The sequence below is a fragment of the Dryas octopetala genome, chromosome 5 (assembly GCF_963921425.1).
Source record: "Dryas octopetala chromosome 5, drDryOcto1.1, whole genome shotgun sequence".
Classification (NCBI taxonomy): Eukaryota; Viridiplantae; Streptophyta; class Magnoliopsida; order Rosales; family Rosaceae; genus Dryas; species Dryas octopetala.
Genome location: NC_141370.1, coordinates 17,375,550 through 17,393,997, shown reverse-complemented (window position 1 = coordinate 17,393,997; position 18,448 = coordinate 17,375,550). Strand labels below are relative to the sequence as shown.

Below are 18,448 nucleotides of genomic sequence, written 5' to 3'. Positions count from 1 at the left end.
ATGTATACGAAATTGTACGTCTTCATTTCCTTAGCAGTAGTCACATGATCTTTTCCCAATTCCCAAACACCATGTTAATGTCTTGAGTGCCAGAGCTTCTGGCAATTTGTCTATATTTTATTCGATCACTAAGATGACAACAATTAAAGAGTGATTTGCAACTTACAGCTAATAGAGCAACCAGAAATTTCAGTGTCATATTCATATACAAGGCAAAAATTATACACTGTCCACCTATTCCTAGTTTTGTATCATCCATTCCTTGTTATCATCGTTCTACATCACAAGGCAACAAACGCCAAAAACCCAAAACTAAGAAATGAAAAAATATGAAAAAAAGAAACTCAAACTGGGATGCTGGAATTTAGCAGGACTTCTCTGGAATGCTCCTCCGGGGTGGTAGTTAATAACGGTCGATGACACCACGAACCACCGATGGGCACGGGTGCACGGCAGAGGGGGCAATCAGAGTGAGAGTAGAGCCACATATCTATGCAAGAAGCATGAAAGGAGTGCTTGCAGGCTGGCAGCTTCCTCACCTCTTCTCCATCCTCAAACACTGACAAGCATACTGCACATTCATAGCTATCAACCCCACCACAGCCACCACCTTGGCCTTGCTCTTGTGTCACTGATGGTCCTGCTTTCTTCTTGTACTTGAAGCTGTCCAAGTTGTCGAAGCTCCTGCTCCTTGTTGATCTTGTGACCTCGATGAAAGTACTGTTTGATGATGATCTGATTGATGCTGGTGGTGATTGGGTGCGGCGTGGTGCAGTGGTCCATTTGATGACTATGAGGTTGTACATGGCTAGCACTATAGCAGCTGTTCCAACAACTATGAGGCCGTAGTACAACATGGGCAGGTTGGTTTTTAGTGGCGGAGGAGGTGGTGGCTGTGAGAAAGGGCTTGATGCCTCGTAACCCATGTTTGGGTTTGTGAAAAGTGGCAAGCAAAATAGAGAGAGAGAGAGAGAGAGAGAGAGAGAGAGAGAGAAGAGGAGGTTTTAAACTAGTTAATGATCATGTTTTTCATCAAGAAAATTAGTTATCTATTCTGTTTTTTGCCTTGTTATTAAATTATTGACAAGAAGTTAATCGAAAAGCCGTGGTGGTTATGTAGTTGTAGAATAAGAAACTTGTTTATTGTAATCCATGGGCTAAAGAATATGATTGAATGAAGACAAATTAACAATGCACAATCACTAGAAACCAAGCAAGGTTGAATGAGAGGGACTACTGAATTGTAGATAAGAATAATACTCTCTCTCTCCCTCTCTCTCTCTCTCTCTGTGGAAAAATCTATCAAATATCTATCTATTGTTGGCCATATAGTACTCACATATGAAGGTCTAGTAGTTAATAAAAACAGTTTTTCATCCGGCAATTGTTTTATTAATTACTAAATCTTCTATTTGCAAGAACCAGCCTTGTCCCTAAAGTAACGATGGCTTATTGAAATAAATTAATAAATGGTCAGGGTATGAATAAACCAATTTTTAATTGAAATTTACATGAATTTTCAGAAGTTATACATATACTACGTAGTTGCTACCTTTAATTTTTTATGATGGTATTATAAGCATAAATAATGGTATTTATGAGTCATGCAAATAGGATCAGTGCGGCAATCCAGAAATATGTCTTTATGCGGCATGAAGAAGCTCTTAATATATTGCTTAACTTTAAATTTCTTAGTAAGGTCCACCTCTTATTCTTAATTTAGAAACTCTCATTTTGAGACATTTTTTCATACAATTTTTGTCCCCATTTAATCGAACACTTGAATACTCTATTGGTGCACATAAAATCTATAAAGCTTAAACCCGAAAACCATAAATTTCCTGAACCATTCCTAAATATAAAGACTTAATTCCTAAATTTTTTAAGTCTTGAGAGTTAATTAAGTCATTATAGGTTGCTACTAGAGTTGGCTTCTCTTCTCTCAAAGGGAGGAAATCAGGAAATTCAGAAACTCAGAGTTTGGAAAATTGGCTTTTGGTTCGTTATTGACATTAATGTTGTTGCAAGCAAGTCCTCTGCTTTGCTGTTTACAAAGGTCGACCAAGTATTTAATTGCTTTTCAAAAGTATTTGTGAGCGATAGAAGATGCTGCTGCCTCAGGCGGTTGGTGGAGTACCAGCCTGGTGAAGGGGTGGGCAGTTTATTCATTTTCTTTAATGTGAAATGGGCAAATTTGACGACATCGACGCCTAGCTCCGGGGGGCAAATTTGGGTTTGTGTTTGTTGTTGAATTGAAATAAAGTTTGGGCCTGAGTTGGGCCAGCTGGTTCTAAGAATGAATTGCCCACTGTAAACTCCTACAGCCCACATTAACTGGAGGCTCCATGTAGGTAGCCATTGTCAGCGTTTGTTTCAAGTTTCAACCCATTAATTCCTTTTTTTTAATGGTTCCAATCCATTAAATATTCCAAAAATTTGAGAAACAACTCTCTTCCAGCCTTCCAGGTAAAAATAAATAATAATAATTGAGAGACAGCTGTAAGTATATATGTTTCATTGACATTACTTCAAGGGTTAAATATAAAAATATTCTACAAATTTTACAGTAAATTTTAATTTGATTTATTAATTATAAAAAGTGTCAATTTGGTCCACAAATTTTTCAATTTGTACCAAAGCAGTACAAACGTTAACTTTCATCTGAAAATTAACAGAATTGGTCATATAAAAATGTAATGAACGGACTGAAATGCCTCTGAAAATGTGATCACTTGCTGTCTACGTGACCATTTTTCATTAAATTTTTCGATATAAGTTAACGTTTGTACTGCTTTTGTACAACTTGAAAAGTTTGTGGACTAAATTGACACTTTTATAGTTAATGAACCAAATTTACTATAAAATTTATGAACCATTTTTATATTTAACCCTATTTTCAAAAGGAAAGCACCGTTGAGTCATTGACCACTGTTTTCGCTTTCCACATCATATAAAAATGCAATTAAAATGTGGAACTTAATTACTCTATGTTTAACTCGCTTGTTTTTACTTTTTCCACACGTGAGATAATTGGTTTACACGACAAACATGTATATATTATGCAATATATGTATATAATAATTGGAGTAGAAAAGTACAGGCTGCCTTCTAGTTCTAGCTGGGCTGGGCCGGCAGGCTGCGCCGTCCACAGGGCCACCAACCCCATGCAATTTCCATGATAATTAACCTCACATGACAGACAGTAGTTGATATTTTCCTCACTCTCACTCTCAGGCCTCAGCAAGAAAAAAAGAAAAGAAAAAGAGATTAGTTAATTCCCAGTTGCATACTTGCATGTGATTTAAGTGGCCTACCTAGATATCTGCTTCTACAGTTCTACTTTCATACCTGATTAATAAAGGCCATAAAGTCATGTATTCATGCATGATTGTCTGTATAGTCAGTCTCATATTATATATAGTACTATACTATATATGGGAGTAAATTAATACAAATTAATATAACAAACGTCCATATATGTTATAAATATAATGATCGATCAATTTTGGTACTTGCATTGGTATTTCATTGTGGGAGCCAAGATCCCTTGTGATCATTACATAGATAAATATAGCAAAAATTAATTAGGGTGACCCAAAAATATACCCTTCATGTGTTGAGTTGAATTTTGTTTCTTTTTCTTCCTTGCTAAGAAAATAAAAAACTACAACATAAAATAATGACTACAATATAAACTAAAATTATTATAATTAAAAGCTGATTAAATTGTTTGTTTTTATTTGAAGAAATGAGGATTCAAACTTGAGGATTCCAAAATTTTGTCCCGCTCCCTACCAAGTTGTAAAGACTAAAATGTTACAATAACAAAAGAAAATTATAATAAGAGGATAGTGGTGTATATATGGCACCGCCATCATGTTGTAAATTATAATAAAATGATTTGATATTAATTTTTCTTTTGTTGGGTTCCTCTTGGATTTGTTAGAGTACAAGTTGTTCGTTAATTCGCGGCTTAAATAGTGTTTTCCCGGGAAAGAAGAGTCAGTACGTATAGTATAGTATAGTATGGAGAAGACGTCGTCGTTTTGTTGCCTTCTATTTCCTCTGTCCGTCAGTCAAGAATTTGCAGCGCCAAAACAGCTTCACATGTCAACCAACATTCCATCTTTTTTCTTCTAAATTTAGCTTCTGATTTTCTCAGACTTGGTTTCCCAGAAAATTCTCTAATTTCAAACAACGGTTTACTCTTGCAAACAAACAAACTGGACCTCTTGTTTGTTGTCTTTATAACTACATACACCACCAGTGTGTGTGCTTCAAAGAAAAGCCAGTAATTGCTTTATGCTCTGTCTCTCTCCGGATACCATGAAAAATATTCTCTGGAAAGTTCACAATTTTCCCTGAAACGTGACCATGATGGAGGGTGCAAAAGGCGTGGAGGAGAAGAAAGGAACAAACGAAGTCGTTTTGCAGATTTCGGAAAGCAGAGATTCCACTTCCTATGTTTCTTCACAGAATTCCCAAAATGGGTCTCCGCAGAGAGCTTTCAGAGGCTTCAGTCTTGAGCTAACGGAGCTTCAGAGCCCTCCAAGTCCAATGTCCACAGTCCCAGGCTCTGCTTCTCCAGATATTACAAAGCAAAGTCCCACTTTGAGTAAGCCTCCAAAACCTCCAGCCGAACCCATTTCTCGCCGAGCTTCGCTTGCGAGGTCTGGATTCTCGAAGCCCAAATCAAGGTTTGTGGAGCCAGCGCCTTATCCTGGTGAAGTGAAGGTTGCTGAAGAAAGTACCCAGTTGAAGTCATACGCCAATTCACCTAATGCGGCTTCACCAAGCACCAAAGTCACAGCATCTAGGCCCTCTACTCCAAGAGACCCTCTAAGGTCAGCCCCTATAACCCCACGAACCCCGTTGATCGGAACACCGGGTGGTGACGAGGATGAGGATGAAGAGGTGTACAAGACTGCCAATCTTAAGGTGCGTGAAAAGTCCCGTAAGAAGCTGAACAAGTTGGTCTTGATTGAGTGGATTGCATTTGTGGGCATTGTTGGGTTTTTAATTGCTTGCTTAACTGTTAATAAGTTGGAAGATAAGATGATTTGGGGGTTGGGACTATGGAAATGGTGTGTTCTGGCGTTGGTTGTCTTGTGTGGTAGATTGGTCACAGAATGGTTGATTAATGTTCTGGTTTTCTTGATTGAAATGAACTTCCTGCTTAAGAAGAAGGTTTTGTATTTTGTTTATGGGTTGAAGAGGAGTGTGCAGGTTTTTATTTGGTTGGCTTTGATTCTTATAGCATGGGCTTTTTTGTTCGATCATGGGGTTAAGAGGACAAAGGAAACCTCTAGGATTCTAAGTTATGTTACAAGGGCTCTGGCTTCTTGTCTAATTGGAGCAGCTATATGGCTGGTGAAGAATCTGTTAGTCAAATTATTAGCCTCTTCTTTCCAGTGCACAAGATTCTTTGATCGGATTCAAGAAGCAATCTTTCATCAGTATGTTCTCCGCACCCTTTCAGGGCCTCCATTCATGGAGATGGCAGAAAAAGTGGGGAGGAGTGCAAGTACTGGCCAGTTGAGTTTCAAAAATTTGAAGAAAGCCAAAAACGAGGAGAAGGAAGGGGGCAAAGAAGAAGTGATTGATGTAGACAAGCTTAAAAAAATGAAGCAAGAGAAAGTTTCTGCTTGGACCATGAAAGGGTTGATTAATGTAGTAAGGAGTTCTGGCTTGTCTACCATCTCCAACACACTCGAGAGTATTGATGATGAGGAGAGTGAGCAGAAAGATAAGGAGATTACTAGTGAGTGGGAAGCAAAGGCTGTGGCTTATGAGATTTTCTTGAATGTAGCCAAGCGTGGCAGCAAGTGAGAATTTCTTTCTTTCCTGAAATTTCTTCCAACTTTTTGATGTCTTACTCTCTCTCAGTATTTTCACTTTTAGTTTGTTAAATGGACTAGGTTTATTGAGGAAGATGATCTCTTGCGCTTCATGAAAAAGGAGGAGGTGGACCTAGTGCTTCCTCTGTTTGAAGGAGCAGCAGAAAGTGGAAAGATCAAGAGAAAAACTTTGAAGAACTGGCTGGTAACTTCTTTATTTAATTCACTTTATTATTTTATTATATGTAATCTTTCTATCTTTTTTCAGATGAGTGCATACAATCTGTAAAAGTTGCATTTTGTATTTACCTGACAGTTATGTACTGTGAAACTTACACTATATAATACTGCCACAAACTACACTTTACGTATTTGTTGTGACATCTAATTGTCACATATAATTGAAGTCTTTAAAACTACCTCTGATAGGATCTTAAATCTATCATGGTGTGAACATTGACACCATAGTTAAGAACCTTCTGCAAGAGGTTTCACTTCATGACTACTAAAATTTTTCTTGTTTGCAGGTGAATGTTTACCTTGAACGCAAATCACTGGCACATTCCTTAAATGATACCAAAACAGCAATAGAGGAGCTGAATAGGCTTGCCTCAGGGGTTTTGCTTCTTGTGATCCTTATTGTGTGGCTACTTCTGATGGGATTTTTGACAACCAACATACTGGTCTTTATTTCATCTCAGCTTTTACTGGTGGTGTTTGTGTTCGGTAATACTGCTAAAACTGTGTTTGAAGCCATCATATTTGTCTTTGTGATGCACCCATTTGATGTAGGGGACCGTTGCGTTGTTGATGGAGTACAGGTAGCTCCGTAATCCTAAAATACCTTTAATGCTACTATAAAACAACCTTACTGACACATTGAAACCTGACAGATGATTGTTGAAGAGATGAACATATTGACAACGATCTTCTTAAGATATGACAATGAGAAAATCTTCTATCCAAATTCAGTACTGGCTTCTAAACCCATCAGCAACTATTATAGGAGCCCGGAGATGGGTGATTCTGTTGAATTTGCTGTTGATTTTTCTACGTCGATTGAGACTATTGCGGCTCTAAAAGCCAGAATAAAAACGTATGTTGACTCCAACTTCCTATGCTTCTCAATTATTTTTGTTGGAATTGAATATCACAATCTCTATTTAGAGGCTCTCTCAGCTCAACAAAACCAACTTATTGTAAAGCTTGTAGCATTGTCATGAAAATCTCTCCTAGATATATATTTACTAGCAGTTCGCATTTATTTGAACCTGGTGGTGCTATTGCTCATATTTTTGTGACATACTAGGTTCGAGTTTAGGTTCCGTGGAACAGATAGGCTCTTGCAATATGCTTAATATCTGCTAACTAGGTTTCTCATGGATTAATTTATCAATAAAAAAGTTTTGTTAGGTGATTCTGCTATCCTAGTATAACTTTTTGCTCCCTTGCAGAACTAAATCCTGATTATGGTTTTCTTCTTTCACTCAACTGTTTTCTTTTACTGATATATTCCTAAGAAGAGTTCATCAAAACAAGCATAGAACAAGCATAGATGTGGAGTTTTATTACACTTTTTTTGTGTCTTTTGGTGGTTAGCTCCTATTTTCCTTTTTAGTTTTCTCTTGGTAAGGGAAATGATTTACTTTAATTTTGCAGTTCTGTTAACTCTTCTCGGTTTCTATCTACTTACTCTATATACAGACATGCATTGGCACATGCACACCTCTAATTTATGGAGATTGGTATTGAAAAACTTAAAAACTTCAGGTACTTGGACAGCAAGCCTCAGTACTGGCGTCAGGGCCATAGTGTGGTGGTTAAGGATATTGAAGATGTGAACAAGATGAAAATGGGTCTTTATCTTACACATACTATAAACTTTCAAAACTATGGAGACAAGAGCAGCCGGAGATCAGAACTAGTCTTAGAGTTGAAGAAAATATTTGAAGAGCTTGGAATAAAATATCATCTTCTGCCTCAACATGTTCAACTCAGCCATGTTGGGTCAGCTGCTTCAGATCTTCCTCCCAATTGGCGGTGATCTTTTCTTTGTGCCAGATTTCTCTCTGCTGCTGGTATGTGCTTGTCTTCTATTACACTAAAAAATCTGCCTCACATGATTGTTTGCACCCAGAGTTTCAGTCCAATCCTCAATTTCATGATGGGGGCAAAGATTCTATGAAAAATGATGATCAAATACCTAAAATAAGAAGGAAATTCTTAAATTTCTCTTTGGTAAATGAAAATCTATCATAGTCTGAAGTGCCTAACATCAATATCATGAAAATGTACAAAAATATTAGGACTTGGGACCGTAGAACCCCTTTTTGCCGAGGCACCAACACACTAGCTGATGGCCCTTGAAGCCTTTCACCTTAGTTTTAAGACTCTAGAAGCTTTGCAGGTATTCTGCCTGTCAATGTTCAGAGGAGGCTTAGGTTTAGGGTTTCAATATTTTCTGATTAATTGAATAAGACCACAAAGTGTGGTTTATATACATGGACCTATAACTAAAATACAGGAATTAATAAACCACCTAATTAATTCTAATAATTACACGATAACCCCACGTGTTGACTCACACCAACACTCCCCCTCAAGTTGGTGCATATATATCGCACATGCCCAACTTGTCTAGTGAGTCCAAAAATACCCGATTTGCCACAGCCTTGGTCAAAACATCTGCAAGCTGATCTTCGGACTTCACAAATGGAAAGTTAATAATCTTCGCTTCAAGTTTCTCTTTGATGAAGTGTCGATCAATCTCAATGTGTTTTGTTCTATCATGCTGAACAGGATTATGTGCTATATCAATAGCAGATTTGTTATCACAAAACAAGTCCATAGGTTTGGTAGGTGGACATCTTAAATCAGTCAATAAATGTCTCAACCACAAAAGTTCGACTACTCCAAGTGCCATACCTCTGTATTCAGCCTCTGCACTCGACCTAGATACAACTGATTGCTTCTTACTTCTCCAAGTCACCAAATTTCCTCCTACAAAGGTAAAATAGCCTGAAGTAGACCTTCTATCATCTGCTGAACCTCCCCAGTCTGCATCAGAAAACCCTTCAACATTTACATGACCATGATTAGCAAACAACAATCCTTTACCAGGTGCAGATTTTAAATACTGTAAAATTCGCTCCACAGCATCCATATGAGGTTTGCACGGGGCATGCATAAACTGGCTTACTACACTAACCGCATAAGCAATGTCAGGTCTAGTGTGAGACAAATATATCAATCTTCCAACAAGTCTCTGATATCGCCCCTTATCTGCAGGCAAAGCCCCCAAACACTCAAAAAGTCTATGATTTTGCTCCATAGGAGTGACAGCTGGCTTACACCCAAGCATACCAGTTTCAGACAACAAGTCTAAAACATATTTCCTTTGAGATAGGAATATGCCATGTTTAGATCGAGCCACTTCTATCCCAAGAAAGAACTTCAAGTCCCCCAGCTGTTTCATTTCAAACTCTTGAGACAAGTACCTCTGTAAATTAGAGATTTCCTCATAATCATCTCCAGTCAGAACCATATCATCAACGTAAATAATAAGAGCAGTAATCTTCTTCCCCCTTTTCTTTAGGAACAAAGTATGATCAAAATTACTCTGCCGATAACCATAGTTCTTCATCGCACGGGTGAATCTCTCAAACCAGGCTCTCGGAGATTGTTTAAGACCATATAAAGACTTTTTCAGTCTGCACACCAATCTTGTATTATCAAACTCTGGTATACCTGGAGGAGGATCCATGTATACTTCTTCAGTCAAATCACCATGGAGAAAAGCATTCTTTACATCAAACTGAAGAAGTGGCCAATCTTTGTTAGCAGCCAAAGACAACAGAACCCGTACTGTGTTTAACTTGGCCACTGGAGCAAACGTCTCCAAGTAGTCTATGCCATAGGACTGTGTATACCCCTTTGCTACCAACCTTGCCTTATACCTTTCAACTGACCCATCAGCTTTGTGTTTGACTGCAAACACCCATCTGCATCCTACTGTCTTCTTCCCCTTAGGTAGAGAAACTAACTCCCAGGTTGAATTCTTCTGTAATGCCGCCATTTCTTCAGCCATAGCTTTGGTCCATCTAGAATCTGTAAGAGCATCCTGCAATCTACTAGGAATAGAAACAGAAGATAATTGCAGAACATACGATTCATATGACTTCGAAAGCCTAACAGTCGACACATGATTATTAATTGAGTACTTAACTTTGGCATTTGGATCTGGCTCATATTTAGCTGGTGGTTGTCCTCGGTTAGACCGAGGAGGAAGTGTAAATTTAGAAGCATTAGAATCAAGATCTAAACCAGAATGTGAATCAAGAGTATTGTTGGTTACCTCAATGGACGAAGAAGATTGATTCAATGGAGTAGGAGAGATGGCAGTACTATCATGGAGTGGTGATTCCTCAGGCTCAGAATTCGTGGATTCTTGTCCTACCATATCCTCAGTATCATCTCCAGTAATTTCCGCATCCTCAGTATCATCCGCAGTAATTTCCGTAGTCTCAGTCTCATCCGCAGACTCAGGCACTGGGTGATCAGTAGTCTGTTCTGACCCTTCCTCACTATTACTCCCAGAACCAAACTGATCAAAAAACAACATATCATCTCGATCTCGATTCTGCACTTCACTAGAAACCTCCCCCTGAAGAGTAGAATCCAGTGGACGTGGAGAATAAAAAAGTTGATGTTCATGAAAAGTGACATCCATAGAAACATAGAAGCGCTGAGTAGAGGGATGATAGCATCGATACCCCTTCTGGGATGGACCATAACCAACAAATACACACTCTAAGGCCCGAGATGCAAGCTTGGATCGCTGATGAGAATGTAAATGCACAAAAACAACACACCCAAAAACTCGTGGTTCCAAATGAAGGATACCTGGTAGAGAGACAAAATCCGAGAGAACATCCAAAGGTCGCCGAAAGTCCAGGACACTAGATGGGGTCCGATTAATCAGATAAACGGCAGAACTCAAGGCATCACCCCAGAACAGAGATGGCACGTGACCCCCCAGAAGAAGGGACCGAGTGACTTCCAATAAATGTCGATTTTTGCGTTCAGCAACCCCATTCTGTTGTGGAGAATGAGCGCAAGAAGTCTGATGAAGGATCCCCGCAGAAGCAAAATACTGAGTCAACTCTGTATTAACAAACTCACCGCCATTATCAGAGCGCACAACTTTAATAGGACAGGAAAACTGGGTGAGGACCATATGATGAAAAAGGCGAAAAACAGCACACACATCACTTTTATGTTTCAGAAGATAAACCCAAGTCATCCTAGTACAATCATCAATAAATGTCACAAACCATTTCATTCCTTTATGTGTACCACACGGGGCCGGACCCCAAACATCCGAGTGGACCAAAGCAAAAGGAACATCCATACGTGTAGCACTAGAAGGAAACACTGAACGATGGCTTTTGGCCAACACACAAACTTCACAATGAAAATTGGAAATGTTCAATCCACGAAATAAAGAGGGAAATAAACGCCGAAGATAACTAAAGGACGGATGACCAAGTCGGCGATGCCACAACCAAATCTTCTTCTGATTTTCAGAGGAACCATTAACAAGACTCACAATGCCACGACCATCTGAACCGGAAACCCCACTATCCAGATAGTACAATCCATCACTCTTTCTACCACTGCCAATTTTCTCCTTGGTATGAATATCCTGGAAAACACAATGGGTAGGAAAGAATGTGGCCACACAATTATGAGTTTTGGTTAGTTGACTAACAGAAATAAGGTTACAATTTAAGGAAGGAACAAACAACACATTATGTAAAGACAAACCAGACGAGAAGGATACCGTGCCGCCCCCTAGAACAGGAGATGACACACCATTGGCATTAACAATAAATGGTTTAGGACAGACAGATGAAAGATGACTAAACACATAACGATCAGAAGTCATATGATCCGTAGCACCTGTATCAATTATCCATGCACCATTACCAGTACAAGCAGAAGTACTCAAAGCAGAGTTAGAGATACCTGACTTGACGACAAAGCTGGAGGAACTAACAGAGTTCACCCGGGAATGCAACATATTTTTCCTTTTTTTTTTTTTTTTTTTTTTTTTGGTTCACAGAGCTACAAATATATATATGTATATATATATATAATTGTCAATCGAACACAGGACCGGTGGGTCTTTGGAATACACCAAAGCCAAAAAACTTGGTACAGGCACGATTTGGGCAAGCAAAGCCACCAGTGAGCCACTGCCCAAGCAATTGGAGGCGCGCCCAGGCAGGCGGGTCAAAGCGCACGGTCAGCCAGAGACGCGCGCAGGCAGGCGGAGGCGTGCGGGGCAGCGTGCGCAGTCAGTCGGAGATGCACACAAGCAGGCGGAGGCGCGGAGGTGCAGACGGTGCAGAGAGAGAGCGTCACTGTGCTGGTCGGCGCACAGGAGATCGGACGGCGTCTCTGCGACTGTTCGGCACACAAGGAAACAAACGCCGTTGTCACTGCCACTGGTCGGCGCACAGAGGAACGAATGGCGTCGGCGTTGGCGTCGGTGTCGCTGCGACTGGTCGGCGCACAGAAGAACCAATGACGTCGGCGTCGCTGCGACTGAACGACTTGGAGCAACAGAGACGCGTCGGCGTCGGGAAGGAGCAGAAGAGATGGCAGCGAGCGACGGTGACGACAGGGTTGTGCGACGAGCGACGGTGGCAAAGGGGGTGTGCAGCCGAGCGACGGGGACAATGGGCAGCGAGCAACGGTGGCGAGTTCGCAGCGGAAAGGAACACAACAGTTAGGTGGAGTAATAGAATTTTTCTGGAAAAATTCTTAAAAAACCAGTAGGATAGAGACCATGCTCTGATACCATGTTCAGAGGAGGCTTAGGTTTAGGGTTTCAATATTTTCTGATTAATTGAATAAGACCACAAAGTGTGGTTTATATACATGGACCTATAACTAAAATACAGGAATTAATAAACCACCTAATTAATTCTAATAATTACACGATAACCCCACGTGTTGACTCACACCAACAGTCAAGACCTATATAAACAATAGAGACTGATCACAGCACAAAAACAAAAGAATACTGCTATGGCAGCTGAGCTAATGTAACTCTGCATTTGGTTAGCAAAGGCAATGAGAAGCATACCCATCTGTTTTCTTGTGGTTATGGTATTTACTATTACTTGATGGTTTGTTAATGCATATGTCTGCTGCCTGTTAAGGAACTTTGTCTACATGGTGGCATTGGTCATCCAACCAATGTTTATCCTTCGCATCTTTGCAGCTTTTCTTGTAAAATGATAAGTAACATGTCATCAACTTGAAATTTTCATCACTTCTGTTAAGGGTAGGTGCGAACGAAGAGGACTCCACGAATCTGATTGGAACAAAAAGGAAAGCATGGGATGTGGTATAATTCATCTTGAGGAAGTTTTGTTTTTTCGATTGTAACACAGTTCTTACAAGCAAATTGTATGAAGAGTGCCCAGTGGAACGAGAAAGAGCTTCAACATTGTGGTATTGAGTTTTATGAGAGCTGGAAACGTGGCATCGTCTTCTTTAAATTGTTTATACAAATTTTGAGTGAATTTTTTTTCTTTTTTGCCTCAGTTTTGAGTGCATGCATTGTAAAATTGATTATTTAAATACATGAGCTTTCTTTCTCTATTTCCCCTTCTCTCTCTTTCTCAGTTCGAGACAGAGACCGAAATGTGATATATTGGACCCAAATTCTGGTTGACAAATGCCAATGTGGGCCGTCCACAATTAGCAGTTAATCTATGGGCCTCTGGCTATGTACGTGTCCCAGCCCACCAAAATTTCTTGCTTCTTATTCTCTAAAACCAACTGGAACATCTTTTTTTCTTCTGAATGTAGTTTCCCGATTTTCTCAGACTTGCTTAATGTCCCAGAAAATTCTACTAATGCAAAGAAATCATAAAATGGTCGTTAACTACATACACCAGTGTGTGTGCCACAGCGAAAAGCCAGTAACTGCTTTATGCTCTGGCTGTATCTGGATACAGTAGTGCTACATATACCACATTTTTATACCATAATTTCATACCACCTTATGTGGCAACTTACATGGCATTCATACATTGGATACTAAAAAATAAAAAGAAAAACCCAAAAAGAAAAAGAAAAACTTTGTCCAATAAAGTAATGACACGTCAGATGGTATAAAAATGTGGTATAAGAATGTGGTAAGTATAGCATTATTCATCTGGATAACATATTAGAAAGATCCTCTAGAAAGTTCATCATTTTCCCGGAAAATTCAAAGGGTATTTACTGTGGTCCGCAGAGCCAGCAACACCCATCCAAAGTTCCATGATAAATTAACCACTAACGTCACACATGTCAGAATGGCTCAGCAAAAAAAGGGCTCATTTCCACAGTTCCACTTAGGATTTGAGTGGCCTCTGCTGGCCGCTGCTACTCCATACATTTAAAAAGATAAGATTACAGAAAAATGCTATTCACCTCTTTATTTACCTATTTTCACCGACTATCTTCTTTATTATTTTCATTCTACAATATATTTTTATAACCATAACCGTTCATCTTTTAGATAATTTTTTGAAGATCATCTCTACAAACAATTAACTAAATCAGAAATCATTTGATTACGTAATCATTACAAATAAACTAACGATAAATCAAATTGTTATCAAAACTGTTTATTTATTTGATCACAGTTTCATAACCAAACGATTTTCGATTTGGTTGATTTTTTGCAGATATGATCTTCATAGTTAGATCTAAAAAAAATAAACGATTCCAATTATGAATTTACACTGTGAAATGAGAATAATAAATAAAAAAGTCAGTAAAAAATGTGAATTGAAAAAAATGAATAGCATCCTCCAAAAATAATAATATTCCTTTTAAATTTATTATTGCAATTTAAAGACGTGTTAATATTTTTGTTCATTCATTTATTAAAACTATTATTGAACACTTAAAAATCTTTGAAATATAAGATCAATAATTCATAAAAAACAAATAATAAATAATAAATTTAACAAACAAAAATATTAAAGTGACTTTAAAATTTTAAGAGAAAAACTTACCTATCTTTTTATGTGATACCACATGACATCCCCTCTCTCATCGGTTCTCACTCTTCTCTCGCTCTCTTCAAGATCCATATGCCACATTACTACAACATGAGGATAAATAATTTTTATTTTATTTTAAATATAACAGTTTGCAAATGAAGAAATTTAGGCATCCATCCCAAAATCAATTAGCAATAGGCCTTATAAGCCACTATGCAAGGTTATACTTTTCCAATATAGGATAACACTTCACATTCTCACATGCCCCGCACGTGTGGCATCACTTAAGCTAAACATGTGGACAACTCATATTGGGTGATATAGAGCACGTGTGTCCACTCGGCCTAACACACGTGGACGAACCTGCTATAATACCATGAAAGAATCTAAACATCTAAGCATTTATCCCAAAACTAATTAGCAATGAAAAAAATAGCTCAAACGCTTATAAACTATTATGCAAGATTATACTTTTTTAATACGGGATAACACTCCACGTGCTCTCACAGAATACAGCCTAATTTAACCCAAAATAGAAAGTGACTTTAAACCCTGAACCCAAAAATATTGAAGTGACATTAAATATAACAGTTCTGCGTCAACCTTGGGTTCATGGAGTTCCTTATTAAGAAGAAGCAGAAGCAGTATCAGTATCAGAGTATGGAGATAACCAACAATATTACATCTTTTTTCTTGTGAATTTAGCTGCTTAGTTTCATGCACTTGCTTTTAAAGGGAATTTAGCTAGTCACTGTTTAAACGCATATCGATCTGAATCGTGAATCTCGTGCAACAGTGGCAGAGGAAAGTGAGCATGGAAGGTGGAAAAGGAGTGAAGGAGAAGAAAGGAACAAACGAAGTCGTTTTGCAGATTTCGGGCACCGACAAAGAACATATGAGTTCGAACGAGGAAAGCAGAGTCTCTGAGCTAACGGAGAGTCTGAGCCATGTCCCAATGTCCCAATGTCCACAGGGCGATGGTGATGGTGATGGTGATGGTGATGGTGAAGTGAAGTTGGCTGAAGAAAATACCCAGTTGAAGTCAACTGCCAATTCACCACCTAAAATGAAAGCCACAGACACCCCAAGGTCGGTTGGAACACCCAGTGAAAAGTCCTGTAAGAAATGGACGAAGTTGGTCTTGATTATAAAGTTTGTTGCATTTGTGTGTATTGTTGGGTTTTTAATTGCTTCCTTCACTGTTGATAAGTTGGAAGATAGGTTGTTTTGGGGATTGGAACCATGGAAGTGGTGCGTTCTGGCGTTGGTTGCCTTGTGTGGTAAAGAGGTCACAAAAAGGCTTATTGATGTTCTGGTTTTGGTGATTGAAAACAAGTTGAAGCATAAGCAGAAGGTTCAGTATTTTGTTTATGGGATAAACGCAAGTGTGCATGTTTTAATTTGGTTCGGTTTGATTCTTCTGGCATGGGCTTTGTTGTTTGACCCTGGGGTTAAGAGGTCAAGGAAAACCTCTAAGATTCTAAGTTATGTTACAAGGTCTCTGGGTTCTTGTTTAATTGGAGCAGCCATATGGGTGGTGAAGAATTTGTTGCTGAAATTATTAGCCTTTTCTTTCCAGTTCACGAGATTCTTCGATCGGATTCAAGATGCAGTCTTTTGTCAGAATGTTCTCCGGACCCTTTCAGGGCCTCCATTGATGAAGAGGCTAGGAATAGTGGGGAAGAAAGGCAAAAACGAGAACAAGGAAGGGGCCAAAGCACAAGTGCTTGAAAAAAGGAAGCAAGAGATTTCAGTTAGGACAATACAACTGTTGACGAATGCTGTAAGGGGTTCTGAGTTGTCTATCATAGATGATGGGGACAAAGATAAGGAGATTACTAGTGAGTGGGAAGCATGGGATGTGGCTAATGATATTTTCTTGCATGTAGCCATGCCTGGTAGCGAGTGAGAATTTCTTTCTTTTCCAAATTTTTAATGATTTACATTTATCTATAACTCGATCTCCATGTCTCACTATTTCACTAATTTGATTTTGTTGAATGGACTAGCTATATTGAGGAACATGACCTCTTAGGCTTTATGAATGAGGAGGTGGACATGGTACTTGCTCTGTTTGGAGAAGCAGAAAGTAGAAAGATCAAGAGAAAATCTTTCAGGAACTGGCTGGTAGCTTGTTTTAATTTTATACTAATTTATTATATGTAAAATTGACATACAATCCCAGGCCAAAGAGGTTTCAGTTTATGACTCTTAAAATTGATCGATCTTGTTAATTTGCAGGTGAATATTTACCTTGAACGAAAATCACTGGTACAAACTTTAAATGATACTAAAGCAGCCATAGAGGAGTTGAATACGTTTGTGTCATGGATTTTGCTTCCTGTGATCCTTATCGTGTGGTTACTTTTGATGGGATTTCTGACAACCCATATACTAGTCGCTTTATCATCTCAACTTGTACTGTATGGGTTTATGTTTGGTAGTACTGCTAAAACTGTGGTTGAAGGCATCATATTTGTCTTTGTGATGCACCCATTTGATGTAGGAGACCGTTGCGTTGTTGAGGGATCAGATCATCAGGTAACTCCATAATCTTAAAATTCATTTAATTTTCTGCTACTAATTATTTAAGCAACCTTACTAATTAATTGTCTCATTGAATTAAACCTCGCATATATGCAGATGATTGTTGAAAAGGTGAACTTATTGACAACAATCTTCTTAAGATATGACAACGAGAAAATATCTTATCCAAATTCACTACTGGCTTGTAAACGCATCAGCAACTATTCTAGATGCCCAGAGATGCGTGAATCTGTTGAATTTTGTGTTGATGTCTTTACGTCGGCTGATACTATTGAGGTTCTGGAGGAGAAAATAAAGGAGTATGTTGAGTCCATCTTCCTATATATATATATATATATATGCTTCTCAATTATTAATTTCTGCATGTAAATATATACTTGGAGATTGGTTTTATTGAAAAAATTAAATAGTAAACTTAATTCTTCAGGTACTTGGAGAGCAAGCCTGAGTACTGGCGTTCAGCTGGCCAAAGAGTGGTGGTTAAAGATATTGATGATGTGGACAAGAAAAAAATAATGGGTCTTTATGTTAGACATGCTATAAACTTTCACTACTATGGAGACAAGATCAGCTCCAGATCAGAATTAGTTTTAGAGCTGGAGAAAATGTTGGAAGACCTTGGTATAAAATATCACCTCCTGCCTCAACACAAGTTCAACTCAGCTAGCTAGCTAGGTCGGCTCACTTATCTGCTTAATTTAGAACACTTCCCACCCACAAGTTTTAATTCTGTGATTGTACATTAATACACTTCTTACAAGTAAATTGGAGGAAGATTATTTGCCAAAATTTTATTGCTTCTTTCTCTAAACCCAACTGGAAACAAACGCTGTCAGTCAACAATTTGCAGCTATATAGCCACCAAGAGAACTTCTTATGATAACCAACATTACACCAGTTTGTGAGCTACAAAGAAAAGCCATCAGTAATTGCTATTTTACATCTGATTTAATGGAGATTGGTTATTGAAAAAGCTAGGATATCGATGATGTG

At 38.6% G+C, this 18,448-nt stretch overlaps 3 protein-coding genes across 4 annotated transcripts; 2 read left to right on the top strand and 1 right to left on the bottom strand.

The window, feature by feature from the left end:
- Positions 1 to 165: 165 nt before the first annotated feature.
- Positions 166 to 1,175, bottom strand: LOC147285111 (RING-H2 finger protein ATL52-like). The gene has a single exon (XM_086245113.1). The coding sequence runs from the start codon at positions 924 to 926 to the stop codon at positions 345 to 347; it is 582 nt and encodes a 193-aa protein (XP_086101239.1). The 5' UTR covers positions 927 to 1,175; the 3' UTR covers positions 166 to 344.
- Positions 1,176 to 4,075: 2,900 nt separating this feature from the next.
- Positions 4,076 to 13,507, top strand: LOC147285110 (mechanosensitive ion channel protein 10-like). 2 transcript variants are annotated; one of them, XM_086245128.1, is made up of 6 exons: positions 4,076 to 5,825; positions 5,919 to 6,042; positions 6,365 to 6,658; positions 6,731 to 6,933; positions 7,608 to 7,915; positions 13,191 to 13,507. In XM_086245128.1, exons 1-5 carry the CDS (start codon positions 4,375 to 4,377, stop codon positions 7,879 to 7,881), a joined length of 2,346 nt encoding a protein of 781 aa, XP_086101254.1. In that variant the 5' UTR covers positions 4,076 to 4,374; the 3' UTR covers positions 7,882 to 7,915; positions 13,191 to 13,507. The 2 variants fall into 2 exon arrangements, with proteins under 2 accessions (XP_086101254.1, XP_086101253.1); XM_086245127.1 differs by having other exon boundaries at positions 4,077 to 5,825; positions 13,196 to 13,507.
- Positions 13,508 to 15,552: 2,045 nt separating this feature from the next.
- LOC147285109 (mechanosensitive ion channel protein 10-like) lies at positions 15,553 to 18,251 on the top strand. The gene is made up of 5 exons (XM_086244950.1): positions 15,553 to 16,813; positions 16,918 to 17,035; positions 17,150 to 17,449; positions 17,552 to 17,754; positions 17,883 to 18,251. Exons 1-5 carry the CDS (start codon positions 15,723 to 15,725, stop codon positions 18,124 to 18,126), a joined length of 1,956 nt encoding a protein of 651 aa, XP_086101076.1. The 5' UTR covers positions 15,553 to 15,722; the 3' UTR covers positions 18,127 to 18,251.
- The last annotated feature ends 197 nt before the right edge of the window (positions 18,252 to 18,448 follow it).